The sequence below is a fragment of the Petaurus breviceps genome, unplaced genomic scaffold, assembly GCF_028583685.1.
Source record: "Petaurus breviceps papuanus isolate PSGF00001 unplaced genomic scaffold, PetGlider_PUasm1.0 120, whole genome shotgun sequence".
Taxonomy (NCBI): domain Eukaryota; kingdom Metazoa; phylum Chordata; class Mammalia; order Diprotodontia; family Petauridae; genus Petaurus; species Petaurus breviceps.
Genome location: NW_027185627.1, coordinates 3,485,490 through 3,502,165, shown reverse-complemented (window position 1 = coordinate 3,502,165; position 16,676 = coordinate 3,485,490). Strand labels below are relative to the sequence as shown.

Sequence of the window (16,676 nt, the reverse complement as noted above, 5' to 3'; positions counted from 1 at the left end):
GAGAGCATTGGTATTACTGTGCTAAATTTAATATCTAAAAAGCCAAGCTGTACATAACAGAGTCATGGTTGCCTATCTCTTTTTTTAAAATTGTTCTTTGTATATGGTAATGTTCATGCTTGTTAAGTTTATAAAAACAATTAAAAAAGAAGTAGGAGCAAGAAAAGGAAAGGGAGGTGTTTCTGAACTAAGGAGGAGCTGAGCTAAGGAGGGGAGGTGTTAAATGCTGTGAACAGGTCAAGGAGGATGAAGACTGTAAACAGAAATTTGGTGATTGGGTGGCTAATGTTGACCTTCCAAAGGGCAGCTTCATTAGAGTGGTGGAGGTAGAAACCAGATTGTGTGGGGTTTGACATGTTCAAACAAGTCAAAGTATGTTTCCTTCTGAGACAGAAAGCATAGTGTTATTGTTATCAAACTATGTTCCAGCAGAGTCAGACTGTCTCCACCCAACTGATGAAAAATTCCAATGATCCTGGGCCACTGAACGGGACTTAGTGATTTGGGCCTCCTACAATATTGCTGGGTGGAGATGGAGTTGGAGGTAGAAGTCAGTGTTCAGTCCCCACTGTTCACTCATTCACTCATATCTCCCCCCCCCCCCACTAGAAAAGCTCAAGTTTCTGTATAATTTGTAGGGCACAGAAGGCCACCTTCTGGAGTCCCAGCTGCTGACTGGGACTGCATAGGGATGGTGTTCCCCATAAAGTCTGTAGAGTGGAACTAGGTATCCCGGTGTTCATCAGAAGGGAAGAGGAAGGCCTGAGGACCCAACAGGTCCTTTCCATGTCCCAGAGGTCTGGGGAAACTTGGAGTGTGGTTCTCCAGACCCCATTACCACTCACCTTAATTTCAGACATTGTAGATATTCATAGCTGTTTGCGCTAACTGGCCGGGCACGGGAGCATATGTTTCCTTCCCGCATACTAATCATCTGTCTGGTAAAGAGGAGTATAGGAAAAATTACTGGATATTCTCAAGCAAAAAACATCATTATGGAAGAGAGATGGGAAGGGGGAGAATACAGTTGGGAGCCCATCTTCTCAATGAAGATGTCACAGATTAGAAGGGAGGAGGTAATAAATTCATAATCAGACCTGATTGGATTTTTAAACTTCTCTCTAACTTGACATGTCCATCTGATGAGTAACCAAAAGTACTGTTGATAGCTTTCTTAGAACAAGTCTGCTCTGTGCTATGAGTGGGGGTGGCTAGGTGGCACAGTGGATAGAGAATTGGGCTTGGAATCAGGAAGACTCCATCTTCCTGAGTACAAATCTGGCCTCAGACACTTAGTAGCTGTGTGACCCTGGGCAAGCTACTTAATCGTGTTTGCCTTCGTTTCCTCATTTGTAAAATGAGCTGGAAAAGGAAATGGCAAACCATTCCAGTATCTCTGCCAAGAAAATCCCAAATGGGGTCACAAAGAGTCGAATATGACCAAAAAACAACTTAACAACAAAAAAAATGCAATGAGGACAGGGTTATGCTAACCCTAACACCTAAAAATCACTCGGTGGGCATGACCTTGAATGGTGTACTGGAAGGAGCAGGGCAACAGAAGCTGAAAGACCTAGGTCTGGTTTCAGGTTTGTCACTAATTAGCTGGGTGACTTTGAGGCAAGGCACTTGGCTTCTTGCACTGGATTTCCTCAGTTCCTCAGATGATCATCTCTGTTCGACCTAACTCAGGGCATTGAAATGAGGACCAGGTTCTTTGGAAATAAAAAGGGCCCTACAAAAGCAAGGAATTATTATTAATAATATGCCTTGAAGTAAAAGGTGTCTAGGAGTCGAGTGGAGAGAAAACCATGTGAAATGGTGCCCCCTGGTGAGAAGGGACTTACATGAAGGAGAAGTTGTGATTCCCAAAATAATTGGGCCAAAGAATCTGTTTGAGCTTGAGATCTATTGACAAAACAAATAAACAGTGTTTCTGGAGGTCTGAAGGGTAGGAAATAATCCGGGATTAAGGAGGAAAGGGTCTGGTCAATATTAGTGCAAAAAAGAGGAAGTTGAAGCTTATTTTCATAGGGCAAAAAAGGTAACATTTTATGTATATTTAATTTCCTATTTGATCTTTTAGATTGGAAAATATTGCTAGTAAAGGCACTTCCTCACAGAACCCCTATTCACATTACATGGAAAAGCAGGGCTTTATGGAACACAGGTGGAAATACTGAGTTGTAGCAAAGCTTGGAGGGTGGTACTCACGGACTTGTCATCATGTTTACCGGTCGGTCGCAAGAGATGCATTTTACTCGATCAAAGAGTTGCCTGAAATAGATCACACACCCCCAAGTCCAGTGAGTTGTGATCAGCTCCCCAGACACACTAAGAAAGGATCCCCAGAGAGTATGATTGGGAGGAGAGATTGGTATTGCTCTGCTGGGTCCCCCTAAAAGATGGTTACATTGTAGGTCTGGGAGGAACATAGAGATCCAAAGAACCCACAAGAAGGCTCTGATTTAGATCTGAAGACCAACAGGTACCTCATGCCCTTGATATTGTCCTTTGGCTACTGCATGTTAATGGAGTGGGGGCAAGGCACTGAACCTACCTTTCCTTCATCAAAACTTAAAAATCTCTGCCTCACTAAACTTGAGTTATATGGGCTACTTAATCTGACAAAGTACTGCAGTCAAAGCTAACTTGTGTAAGTGGGTAAGTATGTTCCATTTTGACTTATCCTCTCCACCCCATATGCCAGGCACTGTGCCAACTGCTCAAGATACAAGAATATCAAGGAAACAGTATACGTGGATTTTAACAAGGGCCTTCTGGACAAGTATTCTTCCTACCCTTCTAGGGAACCCTCCTTGCCCCTCCAGTGACCCCAACATTTCCTCTCTAGTGTCCCCAGTTTCTTCTTCTTTTATTTATCTCTGGCCTTCTGTCAATCTTCAAACCTACTCTGGGGAAGAACTCAAGGTCAGGAGTATCCAGGACCCTTTTCCCCAGAAAACCAAGACAACCACTTCTTGGCAATAGGAGAGCTTGGGGAAGGGAGACTAATGGTTGAAGGGGGAGCTAGAGAACTTGGGAAGCTCACTTCTTGAAGCCAGCAGCAGTGTCTGCGTCAAAGTGAGGGTCGTCGATCAGGTTCTTTTTTACAAATTTCCAGATATACTCCATCTGTCTCTTCACAGGATCTAGGTCCATGTGGTCCAGCTGTGAGAAGATAAAGGAAGGAGCAGAGATTTAGCTTTGGATGTTTGAACTTGATGGCAGTTATTTCATTGACAAATATTTTTTAATTACTTTTCCTACTAGGAGAGGGGAACCTGCAGCCTTGAGGCCACATGTGGCCCTGTAGGTCCTCAAGTGTGACCCTTTGACTGAATCCAAACTTTACAGAATAAATAAGTTTGGATTCAGCCAAAGGGCCACACTTGAGGACCTAGAGGGTCACATGCAGCCTTGAGATTGCAGATTCCCCACCCCTTTGGCTTAGATTTATAATCTCTTTGAGGGTAGGAACTCCTTTACACAAATACTTTCATCACATACTTCATTCATTTTGTGTTCATTTATTGTTAAACACCTACTGTATACAAGAGGCACTGAAGATGAATGATAATAGCTGATAGCAGGATAAAGATTTATAGTTTCTACTGTGCCTATGAAAATGCTTGTTTTGTTAAGGCGTTTGTTAAGTTTAGAATAAAAAGAATTAATAATGATTGTTTGCATTTATATAGGACTTTAAGGTTTACAAAGTACATTCCATACATGACTTCTTTGGATCCTCATGACAACCTGGTGAGGTAGGCACCACAGGTATTATCCCCATAGACGAGTGCCCACTCTGAAGGGGCTCACAGTCTGGTGGGGGAGAACAGGATACCAGAGTGCTCTAAGAATGCCTGGGATCACAAAATTCAGAACTGGAAGGCACTTTAGAGGTCATTAAGTCCATCCTTTTCATTTCTAAGACCCAGAGAAGTGAAATGATTGGCCCAGGATCTTCACAGCTAGGAAGTACCTGAGATTGCCTGTGAACTCTGGCTACCCTTCAACCATTAGTTCTCCCTTCCCCAAGCTCTTCCATTGCCAAGAAGTGGTTGTCTTAGGTCTCTTTGGGAAAAAGGGTCCCAGATCCTCCTGACCTTGAGTTCCTGACTTCGGGTCTAGTACTTTAACCATAATACCATGCTTCCTGAGGTATCAGAGAAGGAATCATAAAGGACAAAGTGCAGGCTTTGGTTGAGAAATAAGGAGGGTTTTAAAAAGGTGACAGGGCATGGAGGCCCTTCCAGGCACAAGGAATGCCACAAGCAAAGGCAAAAAGTCAGGAAAGTAGAAACAGTAAAGAGTCTAGTTGGGTTGGACAGGAGGTATAATATGATAAAGGTGCAAGGATTGATAGGCGTCAGAACATGGAGGGAATTCCGTGTCCACCCAAGGAGTGTTTCCTCCTTGGCCTAGTCCAGTGCTCAGCACATAGCAGCACTCATTAAAACATTTGAATAGAGGTGGCTAGGTGGCACAGTGAGTAGAGTGCTGGCCCTGGAGTCAGGAGGACCTGAGTTCAGATCCTGCCTCAGACACAACACACACAAACAAAAAACCTAGCCGTGTGACCTTGGGCAAGTTACTTAAACCCAATTGCCTTCCAAAAAGAAAAAAAAAAAACAAAAAACAAAAACATTTGAATTAATTTGAATTCTGTCCTTATTTAAGATGCTTGGTCCTGGACATATTTCTTATCTGCTGCCTGGTGTAGTTAGAGCTAAAAAACTTCCCACTAAATTTTCCACCCGTCCTTCATTTGAGTAACTAAGTAACAGTAGCCTTATGCCAGACATAACAGATGGGGCTTGCTTCAGACATACCACATCCAAGCAGGTACAGAAGGAGGAAAAGCAAGGACATTGATAAACAAATGCTTGGAAAGTAGAGAAGGATACTTCCCTTCTCCTCCCCCACACCAGCCCGGCACAGTATACTCTCATATTAGCTGTCCTATTGAATGACCTGGGGAATAAAAATGGACTGGAGGGGTCCTGAGCAGGTTCTGGCTGGTACCAGTGCCAAGGAAGGGGACTCCAGGGTTCCTGAAAAGCTCCTCTGCCAAGCTTTCCTCTTACAGAGCTATTCAGGGATTCCTTCTCCAGTCCCGACTGGGACAAATATCCCATTTGTGCACAGGGCCTGGATTCATGATTTAATTAATTAACAAGTATTGATTGAGCATCTGCCGTGTACCAGGAGCTTCGATAAACACCAGGGACACAAAGACAAAAGTGACTCTTTCTTAAATTGCATTTTGCCCTTTTGAGGGTTAAACACACATACACAGAATAAAATGGACAGAGTGCTGGAGTCAGGAAGTTCAAAGCCAGCCTCAAATACTTATTAGTTGTTTTACTGTTGTTGTTTTGTGGTTGCAGTCATGTCTGATGCTTCATGATCCCATTTGGGGTTTTCTTGGCAGAGATACTTGGAGTGGTTTGCCCTTTCCTTCTCCAACTCATTTTACAGGTGAGGAAACTGAGGCAAACAGGGTTAAGTGACTTGCCTAGTGTCATACAACTAGTGTCTGAGGCCAGATTTGAACTCAGGAAAATGAGCTTTCCTGACTCCAAGCTTGATACTCTATCTACTTCTCCACTTAGCTCCCCTTTTTTACTTGGGCAAGTCACTATCTCTGGTTTTTGCCTCAATTTACTTATCTGTAAAATGGGGATAATAATTAGCACCTCTCTCCCAAGGTTGTTGTGAGGACCAAATGAATTAATAACTGTATAGGGCTTAACACTGTGGCTGGCACATAGTAAACAATATAAATGTTACATATGCATATATTTTTAATTCTTGCTTTTATTCCGTATTACATTTTAGCCTGATTTGCATTTATTCTTCCTCTTCTCCCCACCTCCTATAAGGGAGGAGAGACCATAAACTAATTCATGCTAAGATATTAGGGACTGACTCCAATACCTTCCTAGGAATTATCTATCTCCATTTTAAGAAAGACTGAGGATAAAGAGCAAAATTTAACTCAAAAGGATTGTCGATAACCATATGTCACATACCTGGGCAAGGCATTAATTTGGTGTGTGACCTAGAGGAAGTCATTTGAATTCAACAAACATTTATCAAATGCCCTTTATCTGCTAAGGCCTTTGCTAGCCTCTAAAGATACAAGAAGAAATCATTCCTGGCCTTCAAAGAGCTTATACTCCCAATGGAGTATTGAAGGACAGTCCATACAAAGTCATTTGAAGAGGGAAGAAATATGTGCTCTGCAAATTGTTGCAAAGGAAAGACTATTCTCAAAATGAAAAGCTGAATCGGGGAAGACTTCACAGAAGAGATTGCACCATAGCTGAGCCTTGACAAAAGACCAGGAATCTGAGGGATGATGGACAAGTATAAGGAGGACATTGTAGATATGGTAGATGATCTGCCACTGTGGGAAGGGGAATTTGAAGGTCTTCCCTGCCCCCTAATAGGCCAGATGCAGTCACATGGAGCCTGTGGTGGGAGGAGCCTGCTGAAGGGTGGAGCAGAGCCCACAGGAAGCTGGGAGTCAGAGCAGTTAGAGCTGGAGGGAGGAGAGGATACAGCCAAGGAGATAGCTGGGTTTGTGAGTGTTTGTTTGTGGGAAGGCTAAAGGATAGTGTGGCTCCCTGCTGTGTTGTGGTGTATTAACTCCTTTGTTGCTATGACAGATTCCCCTTTCTGGTTTTGGGATTTGGTTTTCTGGTGGCTGAATAAATGTTTTGCTTCTGTCTTCTATATGGAGAGTTTGTTACATTTTGTGATTCAGAATTGTGCCGGCATATTCATACTTGCCATCGGTGCTGTGAATATTGTATTGGCACTACAGAAGGCAATGGGGAGTCATAGGGAAGGCCAAGTTTAGAGAATGGCTGGTGGTCCCGTTTGGCTGGAACTTAGAGTGCATAAAGGGGACTAAGTAATGAAATAAGTATGTAAAGATAAGGGGGGACCAGACTGGGAGGGCCTTTAGACACTGGAGTAGGAGGTTTGGGTTTCTCCCCAGGATGATAGAGAGTCATTAGAGATTTTTGAAAAGGGGAGGAGAAAAACTTCTTCATCACCTTCTGCTCAACCCTGTTCATTTGCTGACATCTTCTGCTCCACGTCCACAATATATCATTAGGCTGAACTACGGCAAGCATCATTTCTCTGGGTCTCATTCTCCTCATCTGTCTGATTGGATGATTTCCAAGGCATTCTCCAGCTGTGAAATCCTATGAGGTATTGGGGTGGGGTGGGGGTGGGGGTGGGTCATAGCTCATAGAACTTTGGAACCAGAAGTGGCCTGCAACTAGTCTAGTTCCCTTAGTTTACAGATGAGGAAAATGAAGCAGAGAAGATGCTATTACTTATCCCTGGTCATACAAGTAGATGGTGGCAAAGCCAGTACTAGAATCTGGTCAATAAGCATTTATTAATCTCCTACTATGCGCCAGGCACTGCGTTAAGTGCTGGGGATACAAAGAAACAGTCCCTGGAGTTCACACTAATGGAAGAGACAATATACAAACCTAGGTACAAACAAGATATATATGGGATAAACTGCAGATAATTTCAAGCAGAAGGCACTAGCATTAAGGTAGATCAGTGGTCTTTTCACTGTGCCTACTATTACTACTAGGCCTATGATTTGGGTTCTCCCCACTTTTATGGCTGTCATAACTCTCACCCTAACCAGGGGTAAATATTTAACAACCAGCTTGGGGAGTGGGGGTGGGACTGGGGGAGGGTGTTTCACATAACACACTTTTAATTTTAATCAGTATTATTAACATTTTCTCTATCACTGTCTTAAGTCTAGTCAATCAACAAAATAAATCAATAAATCAAGTCCAGATTTGCCAGTTTCCGAGGGGTAAAAATGCTTATACACAGCAATTGAACAATTGGCTCTGTCTAGCCCATTTGGGCTGGCTCCAGCATACCATCAAACCCTGGTCCAGTTTCTCCTATAATCTCTGATATTGCTATTAGTTTCCTGTAATTCCTGATAGAAGTGCATGATGAGGGGAAAGAATCCAGTTTTCCTGGCACATGGTTGGTTAGCTGCCTGGGAAAGGCATAGTATCAACTTCTCCTGGGGCTGAGCCTATGGGTCTTGGATGAAGTCTATGGGGTTTGTTTGCTCCCCCCCCACCCCCCCACCTCCCAGGGAAAAGACTCTAACCTTGGAGTCTACATCATGGAAAAGCTTCTCCAGCACCTTCTTCCAGTCCTGTTTGTGGACAGATATCTTCCTCAATATGTCGTGCATCATGTCATTTAACCGAACTGTTGCAAACTCCAAGTCAGCCCGGCTTGCTTTGAAGGCCAGGGCACTCTTGTCTGCTTTCTGGTGAGAGAGAAATGTCAGAGAGGTTGTGCAGCAGTGGAAGAGAAGAGAGACGGGAAAGAGTGACAGAAAGCTGTCTGCTTTTGCCCATCTACTAAGGCAAAGGGATTGAACCATGCCTTCCAACTTGTTGCAGTTTGTGGGGCACTTATGAACTCTAAAATACACTGAAGTGCTTTTCTCCATCCATCCCAGTCCAGCCATCTGTCTTCCCTTCCCTCTCTCGCCCAACACAGCACACACTGTCCACTTACAGACACAAACACATACATCTGCACTTTCCTCTCTGGCAAAATCTCTACCAAATCTACCCTCCTAGTCACAAACTGGCAAAGGGAAATGAAGAAACTGAGAGTTAGGACATACTGCTTTTAGAGCCAACATAGTGTTCCTCAAAAAACAAACTTACAAAAAAAAACCCAAACCAGATTGCCCGCGGAGATTCAGAGAGTTATTAGAGGTCATGCAAATGGACCTAGGCTATTTCACTTTAAATTAAAGCCAGGAAAATAGTGACCCATTTGATGAAAATCAAATCACCTAAAATCAATCTGCCAAAAACAAGTTTACGTAATAATAAATTTACCAAGTACTTCTAACATAAACATCATTTGTCAAGTCCCATTTGACAAGTTAAATGTGATAACATGATTCTTAGTCTCCTAAGCATTTTTGCTTCATTATTTGTGTTTTTTGAAACATTTTACCTGCTTTAGAGCACTTTAAGGATTCTTGCACTTAAAAAGTACTCAGGACAATACCAGCATGCTGAAAACTTGCAGGAAGACCACACCTAGACCCCATCTGAATGAGACTGCCTTGAAACTAGTTTCTCTCACCCAGAATTCCATGCCTGCCTACCAGACCTTGACTGTATTTGTTGACAGTCATCTTGCTTAACCAGTTCTGACCACCCCACTATGGCGCAATGCCAGCCTGGACTTTGTTTCTGTCCTAGTTCCCGACTCCCTACTTCCCAGACCTCTGACTTTGTTTATGTCCTAGTTTTATGAGTTTATACCTCTTAGAACTGAACCTTAAGGATTGAGTGGAAGTTTCTGCTTTGATGTTTTTAATGTTTAAGCTTTTTTTTAGCTAAAAAATACATTTAGTGGCCAAAATTCAGGTGAAATTTAAAAGACATCAAAGACCAAACAGAAATTCTTTGTAGATCCTTTACCTCAAAACCAGGTACTTCATAAAAGGCCACTAAAAATGAAAGTACACCAACAATAATACAAAAGATACTCCAGGATTCAGTGAATTATCAGGTGAAATGGTTATATAGGGTCCTACTTCTTTCTCACAACTGCAGACCCACAAGGCAAGAAAAAGTGAAGGGGGGAGGGGTGGTGTGTGACTAGGTGGCACAGTGAAGAGAACACTGGCCCTGGAGTCAGGAGGACCCGAGTTTAATTCTGGCCTCACACACTTAACACTTACTAGCCATGCGACTTTGGACAAGTCACTTAACCTCGAAAAAAAGCAAAAAAAGTGAAAGGAGGGTCTGTTGCCTTCAGTTTGGAAAAGATTGGACTGGACTGGACTGCAGGGAAGTTAGACCTCTAGGCTTACTTCTCTTTCCCAGGCCTTCAGGATTTGGGGTTGAGGAATGAAACATTGAGATCCCTAACCTGAAGGGAGGTAGGGGAACAAAAAGAATTCAGTTACAGTACTTTGTTTGAGTTCAAGAGCCACAGTCTTGAACTTCTAACATCAACTTACTAAAAAGGCAGATTAGTCCCAGAACAATATTTGTGCTAAAGCAGGCCTTCCAAGAAGGTATGTATAGAATTAATTGGCATTAGTCATGAATAGTGTTTAAATCTACTTGAGCAAAAAACAAAAACAAAACAACAAAAACCATTTTCTTCCAAATTTTCTATATCTTGGGGGAGGGGGAGGGAAGAAGACAACCCGCCCTCTATCTCCCATCTTCTAGGTTTTATCTCATTCTTTTTAAGACTCAGATAATGTGGTTACCTCTCTTTCTAGGCACAGTCCTCAAGGTGTGAAGGTAGGGTAGGGTGGGCTTGGTGGGGAGAGTATTATCACCTGCTCACCTCTTTCATTTGTTCTTCCATCCGAATTTTATCCACCTTTCTCATTTCTAATTGTTTCACCACTATCTTCAGGCCCTAATTTCAAAGGAAAGAGCAAGTTATTCTTTTTGAGAAATCTTAGAGGGTCTGCTTCTTAAAGGTTGAACTCAGAGGGCTTATGGTTTCCAGATCCCCAAAGCAACACCTAAAAGGCAGAAGAATGGGAGAATGGCTACTTCCTGCTATGATTTTGGACAGGGAAAAACTCTCATAGAAACTCTATTCTCAGAGTGGTAAGTAGGCCCTGGCTACTGTCAAGGGAGTGAGAGGCCCTGGAGGGCATTCATTCATTTATTTATTCATTCTGTAACATGGGGGATTCCATGGAATGGGCAATCTAAGTCTTCGCTAAAGGAGAAGGCAACAAAATGGCTCCTGGTTGACTTTGTTGTCCTTGTAAATGGGAAGCGAGGAAGGGGTGGGAAGGACTGTGTCAAAGATGATTGGTGACTCAGCCAGAAAGAGCTGCCCATTCAGTAGGCTACATATAAGAATCAAGGAGAAAAGCTCCTTCCTCTTTCAAGCATGCCTTTGGGGTCTGCTAGCTCTCCATGTGGCTTCCAGCAGGGTTGGTGTTTCTTTCTTTTTTTATTTATTTATTTATTTACTTTTAGTTTACAACATTCAGTTCCACAATCCCTTGATTTCCAAATTTTCTCCTCTCCCTCTCCTCCCCCCTTTCTCCCCATGGCGGCATGCAATCCAATAGAGGTTCTACAAATACCTTCACATTAAACATGAGTCAAGTTGTAAAGAAGAATTGTAACCAATGGAACGAACAACGAGAAAGAAGGAACAAAACAAAATACAAAAGAGAGAGAGCAGGTAGTTTGCTTCAATCTGCATTCAGACTCTGCAGTTCTTTCTCTGGAAGTGGACATCCCTTTCCATCACGAGTCTTTTGGAGTTGTCTTATAACCTTACATTGCTGAGAGGAGCCCAGTCTATTGAAGTTAGTCATCATAGATACATTGTGTTTGTAACTGCCTACAAAGTTCTCCTGGTTCTGCTCTCAGGGTTCTGAGGTAGTTCATTTATTTATTATTATTATATTATATATAATTATAATTATTATATAAATTACATATAATTTATAATTATACATAATTATTTATTATTCTGTTGCAGGCCTAGAGGTCTATTTGGATTCCTAAATCCTAGATTTTCTAGAGGCTTTGGGCCTGAGGATGACCTCAGGGCTAATTTGTAGTCCCTCAGGAATTATTGCTTAAGAGGACTGAACCTCCTGGAGCTATTGTGGACTGGTTAGTCAGGGTCACATATTTTAGTTACACTGAAAGAGAAAGGAGAATCAAAGAGGGGACAGGACTTTTACTCGAGATGGATGGGATGGCGATAACTGACAGAAGGCAGAATTGTTCCACTCTTGTTTCTGTTTTTCCCTGCTAAGGAGAATAAATTTTACTCTGGAAATATCAGATGACTCCTGTAGAGTTGATAACTAAGATAACTATTGTTGTTGTTCATACTTCATTCTCAAAGATGACCAATGACATCAGGAAGATGAGGTCTTGAATTGCAAGTGAATTGGATTTAAGTGAGGTAGGGCTATGCAAAGTCATCAGCCTCACTCTTTCCTCCAGAGCCATCATAGTCCAGTGGGAAGATACAGGTCAGGATGACTGGTGATGGCCTGGGATGCAGTGGGTGGCCCTGGTCTTTTAAAATTAGGGTCTTTCCCAGGTTTCAAGATAAAATGAAGGAGATACTAAAGGAACATTTGGTTGTCTTTGATGAAATCAAGTCACCAGTCCCAGATTATCTATATACTTGAGTCCTGAATGTGATCGATATGATTGTTGAACCACTATTAGTGATATTTAAAAGATTGTGGAAAGTGGGAAAGATGCTACAAGACTGAAGAAGAGCAAATATTGTACTGATGTCCAAAAAAGAGAATAGAACAGAGGGTACAAACTACAGACTATCTAGCTAGATTTGCAATTCCTGGGAAGATTCTAAAGCAGATCATTAAGCGCTTGACAAATATCTAGGAAGGGCAGTGGTGATCACAGGAAGCCAGCATGAACACCATCAGGAACAGGTAATGAAAGACTACCTTCATTTTCTTTTTTGATAGGATTATGAAATTTTTAGATAAGGCGAATGTTTCAGGTTTAGTTTGTCTACCTTTTTAGCAAAGCATTTGATAAAGTATCATATTCTTCTGTAAAAAAGATGGAAAGATATGTTTAAATGATACTATAATTAAAATAGATTGATAAGTGATTAGATGACTAGATTCATAGTACTTGTTAATGGTTCAACATCAGCATGACAAGAATGTTCCCTGGACTACCCCAGGGATCTATGTTTGGTCTTTTGCTATTAACATTTTTATCAGTGACTTGGGCAGCTAGTTGGTGCAGTGGATAGAGGATTAGGCCTGAAGCCAGGAAGATTCATCTTCTTGAGTCCAAATCTGGTTTCAAACACTAACTATGTGACCTTGGTCAAGTCATTTAACCTGGTCTGCCTGAATTTCCTCATCTGTAAGATGAACTAGAGAAGGAATGGCAAACCACAGTAATATCTTTTCCAGGAAAACCCAAAATGGGGTCACAAAGTATTGGATGTGACTGAAAAAATGGCTAAACAACAACCGAATCAGTGACTTAGATAAAGACATGGACGGCATGCTCATTAAATTCACAGATGCTACAAAGCTAAAATGCTACTGATGCTGATTACAAGATCTGTGTGTAGTTGAAAAGGCTAACACCTGGGGCACACCAGAGAGATAGTACAGTAGACAGAATGTGGCCCTGGAATCAGGAAGAACTGAGTTCAAATCTTGCCTCAGACTTTTACTACCTGGGTGACTCTGGGCAAATCATTTAACCTTTATCTGCCCTCATGAGATACCTGGCACATACATAGTAGTAATTTAATAAATGCTTGCTTCCTTCCCCTTCCCCCTTGGCTCATAGGGATAGCCCAAGCTGTGTACCTATCAAAAAAAAGCAGCTTATTTTTAGAAAGTCTGTCATGACTTGTGCTTTTGAGTTCACAGTGATGCAAGAAAATCATGACAAAGGAGTCAATAGTAAAGGAAGCACAAAAAACAATGAAGAAAGTAATACCTTAAAAAACAAAACAGTCCAAATTGTTTTTTTTTAAAGGCACAAAAATGCAATGAAGAGAAAAATACCTTAAGAAGCATAGTTAGACAAATGGAAAAAGAGGTACAAAAATTCACCAAAGAAAAGAGCCCCTTAAAATGTAGAACTGGCCAAATGGAAAGGGAGATACAAAAACTCACTGAAGAAAATAATTCTGTAAAGATTAGAATTGGGAAAGTGGGAGCTAATAACTCCAGGAGACATCAAGAAACAATAAAACAAAGTCAAAAGACTGAAAAAAACAAGAGAAAACAGATCTAGGAGACATCATTTAAGAATTACTAGATTACCCTAGATATCACCTCTCAAGATATTTTCAAGGATATTTTAGGACCAAAATGTAAAATAGAAATTAAAAGAATCCACTGATCACCTCCTGAAAGAAATCTTAAAATGAAAACTCCCAAGAATATTATAGTCAAATTTCAGAGGTCCCAGGTCAAGGAGAAAATATTGCAAGCAGTCAGAAAGAAACAATTAAAATATCATGGAGTCATAGTCAAGATAATATAAGATTTAGCCACTTTTATATTAAAGGATTAGAGGGCTTAGAATATGATATTCGAGAGAACAAAGGAGTTAGGATTACAATAAAAAATCATCTACCTAGCAAAATTGAGTATAATCCTTAAGGGAAAAAAATGGGTATTCAGTGAAGTAAAAGACTTTCAAGGATTCCTGATGAAAAAATCAGAGCTAAATAGAAAATATGACTTTCAAATACAAGATCCAAGAGAAGTATAAAAAGATAAACAGGAACAAAAAATCATAAGAGATTCAATGAAGTTAAATTGTTTACATTCCTATGTGGGAAAATTATACTTGTTACTCCTAAAAACTTTCTCATTATTAGGACAGTTAGAAGGAGTCTACATAGAAGACATAGGCATGAGTTGAATATGATGGGATGATAATCTAAAAAAAAATGAAATTAACTGGCAAAAGGGGCTCAGTGAGTAAGAGCACCAGCCCCACAGTCGGGATGACCTGGAATCAAATCCAGGCTCTGATACTTAGCACCACACCCAGAAATAACTGGCTGTGTAACCTTGAGCAAGTTACTTAACCCCAATTGCTTAAAAAAAAAAAGAAATTAAGGGTCAAGAAAGAGGAATGCACTGGGAAAAGCCAAAAGGGAGGGGCAGATGGGGTAAATTACCTGACATTAAAGAGATACAAAAGAGCTTATACAGTGGAGGGGAAGATGGGAGTATTGGAGGGGGTGCATAAACCTTATTCTCATCAAAATTGTCTCAAAAAAGAAATAATATGCATGCTCAGTGTGGTATAAAAATCTATCTTCCCCTACAGGAAAGTAGAAGGAGAAGGGGATAAAAGAAAGAGGGTGGGTAGTAGAAGGGAGGGCAGATTTCAGGGGTGGTAGTCATAAGCAAAACACCATTGAGGATGGACAGGGGGAAAGGAGAAAGTAGGATAAACATAAAAATAGAATGGAAGAAAATACACAGTAAACATAGTTATGAAAAATATTTTTACAGCAAGTTTCTCTAATAAAGGTCTCATTTCTCAAATATATAGAGAACTAAATCAAATTTATAAAAATAAGATCCATTCCCCAATTGATAGTCAAAGGATATGAAGTTAGTTTTCAAATGAAGTAATCAAAACTTTCTCTAGTCATATGAAAAATGCTCTAAATTATTATTCATTAGAGAAATGCAAATTTAAACTACTCTGAGGTACCATCCCATACCAAACAGATTGGCTAATATGACAGAAAAGGAAAAAGACAAATATTGGAAGGGATGTGGGAAAACTGGAACACTAATGTACTGTTGGTGAAGTTGTGAACTGATCCAACTATTCTGTAGAACAATTTGAAATATGCCCAAGGGGCTATGAAACCATGCATACCCTTTGACCCAGCAATACCACTACTGGGTATTAGGGATAGAAATACCACCATCCATATGAAGATGTTGTTACAGCAAATGGAGAAGTTTTGAATGCTGAACACTTACCTTGGTAGTTTACTTTCCAGGGATGTACACCTGGATAATAAGGTTGACGCATGCATTGTCAGAGCTAGCTCAGTGTTTGGGAAGCTCTGAAGAAAAGCATGGGAGAGAAGAGGTATTAGACTGACTACCAAACTGAAGGTCTACAGAGCCTCATTATTGTATGCCTGTGGGGTGAGGTAGTTTATTTTACATACTCTTGCTCTATAGATCAAGACATTTTTTTTTTAATTTGGTACCTATTAAACATTTGTCATATACCTGGACAGTATACCAGCACCATGCCAGGAAACTGAATTGCTTCCATTTGAATTGTCTTCGGAAGATTCTAAAGATCACCTGGCAGGATAAGGTACCAGACACTGAGATCTTTACTCAATTAAACTGCCAAACATTCAAACTCTGCTTCAGAGAGCACTACTCCAATGGGCTGGCCATGTTGTTTGAATGCAAAATATACGCTTGCCAAAAATATGGAGAACATGCACAGGACAAGTGTTCACATGGTGGTGAAAAAGAGGTGATATAGGAATACTCTCAAGGTCTCTCTCTCTCTCTTTTTTTTTTTAAGTTTTTTTTTTTGGAGGGCAATTGGGGTTAAGTGACTTGTCCAAAGTCACACACTTGTCCAAAGTCACAAATTCACATTAAGTGTATCAAGTGTCCGAAGCCAGATTTGAACTCAGGTTCTCCTGACTCCAGGGCCAGTGCTCTATTCACTGTGCCACCTAGCTGCCCCTCAAGGTCTCTCTTAAGAATTTTGGAATTGACTGTGACCTGGGAGACACTGGCACAGGACTGCTCAGCATGGTGTGCCCACATCAGAGAAGGTGTTGTGCTGTACAAGCAAAGCAGAATTGAGCCAGCTCAAAGGAAACACAGGATGTGCATATTTGGAGTATCTACTGCAAATGTTCACAAGGACTATTTGTATCTGAGCTGTGGTAGAGCATTCTGAGCTCCTGTTGGTCTGATTGACCACAGTCCGACACATCGAAACTTGACGCTAGCACAGTGATGTCGTTTTTGGTCCTCTTCGAGAACAAAGAACAACAACCAACCAACCAACCAACCAACCAACCAACCAACCAACCAACCAACCAACCAACCA

General features: G+C 41.1%; 1 protein-coding gene across 1 annotated transcript in view; it reads right to left on the bottom strand.

Moving 5' to 3' along the window:
* Positions 1-16,676, bottom strand: part of CUNH16orf96 (chromosome unknown C16orf96 homolog) — a 65,114-nt gene that overhangs the window by 9,616 nt on the left and 38,822 nt on the right. The window contains exons 10-14 of the mRNA XM_069090025.1: positions 10,405-10,479; positions 8,177-8,341; positions 3,053-3,171; positions 2,215-2,277; positions 846-938 (exon numbers count right to left, since the gene is read on the bottom strand). Of these exons, the coding sequence (XP_068946126.1) occupies positions 846-938; positions 2,215-2,277; positions 3,053-3,171; positions 8,177-8,341; positions 10,405-10,479 (515 nt within the window). The remainder of the gene's footprint in view (positions 1-845; positions 939-2,214; positions 2,278-3,052; positions 3,172-8,176; positions 8,342-10,404; positions 10,480-16,676) is intronic.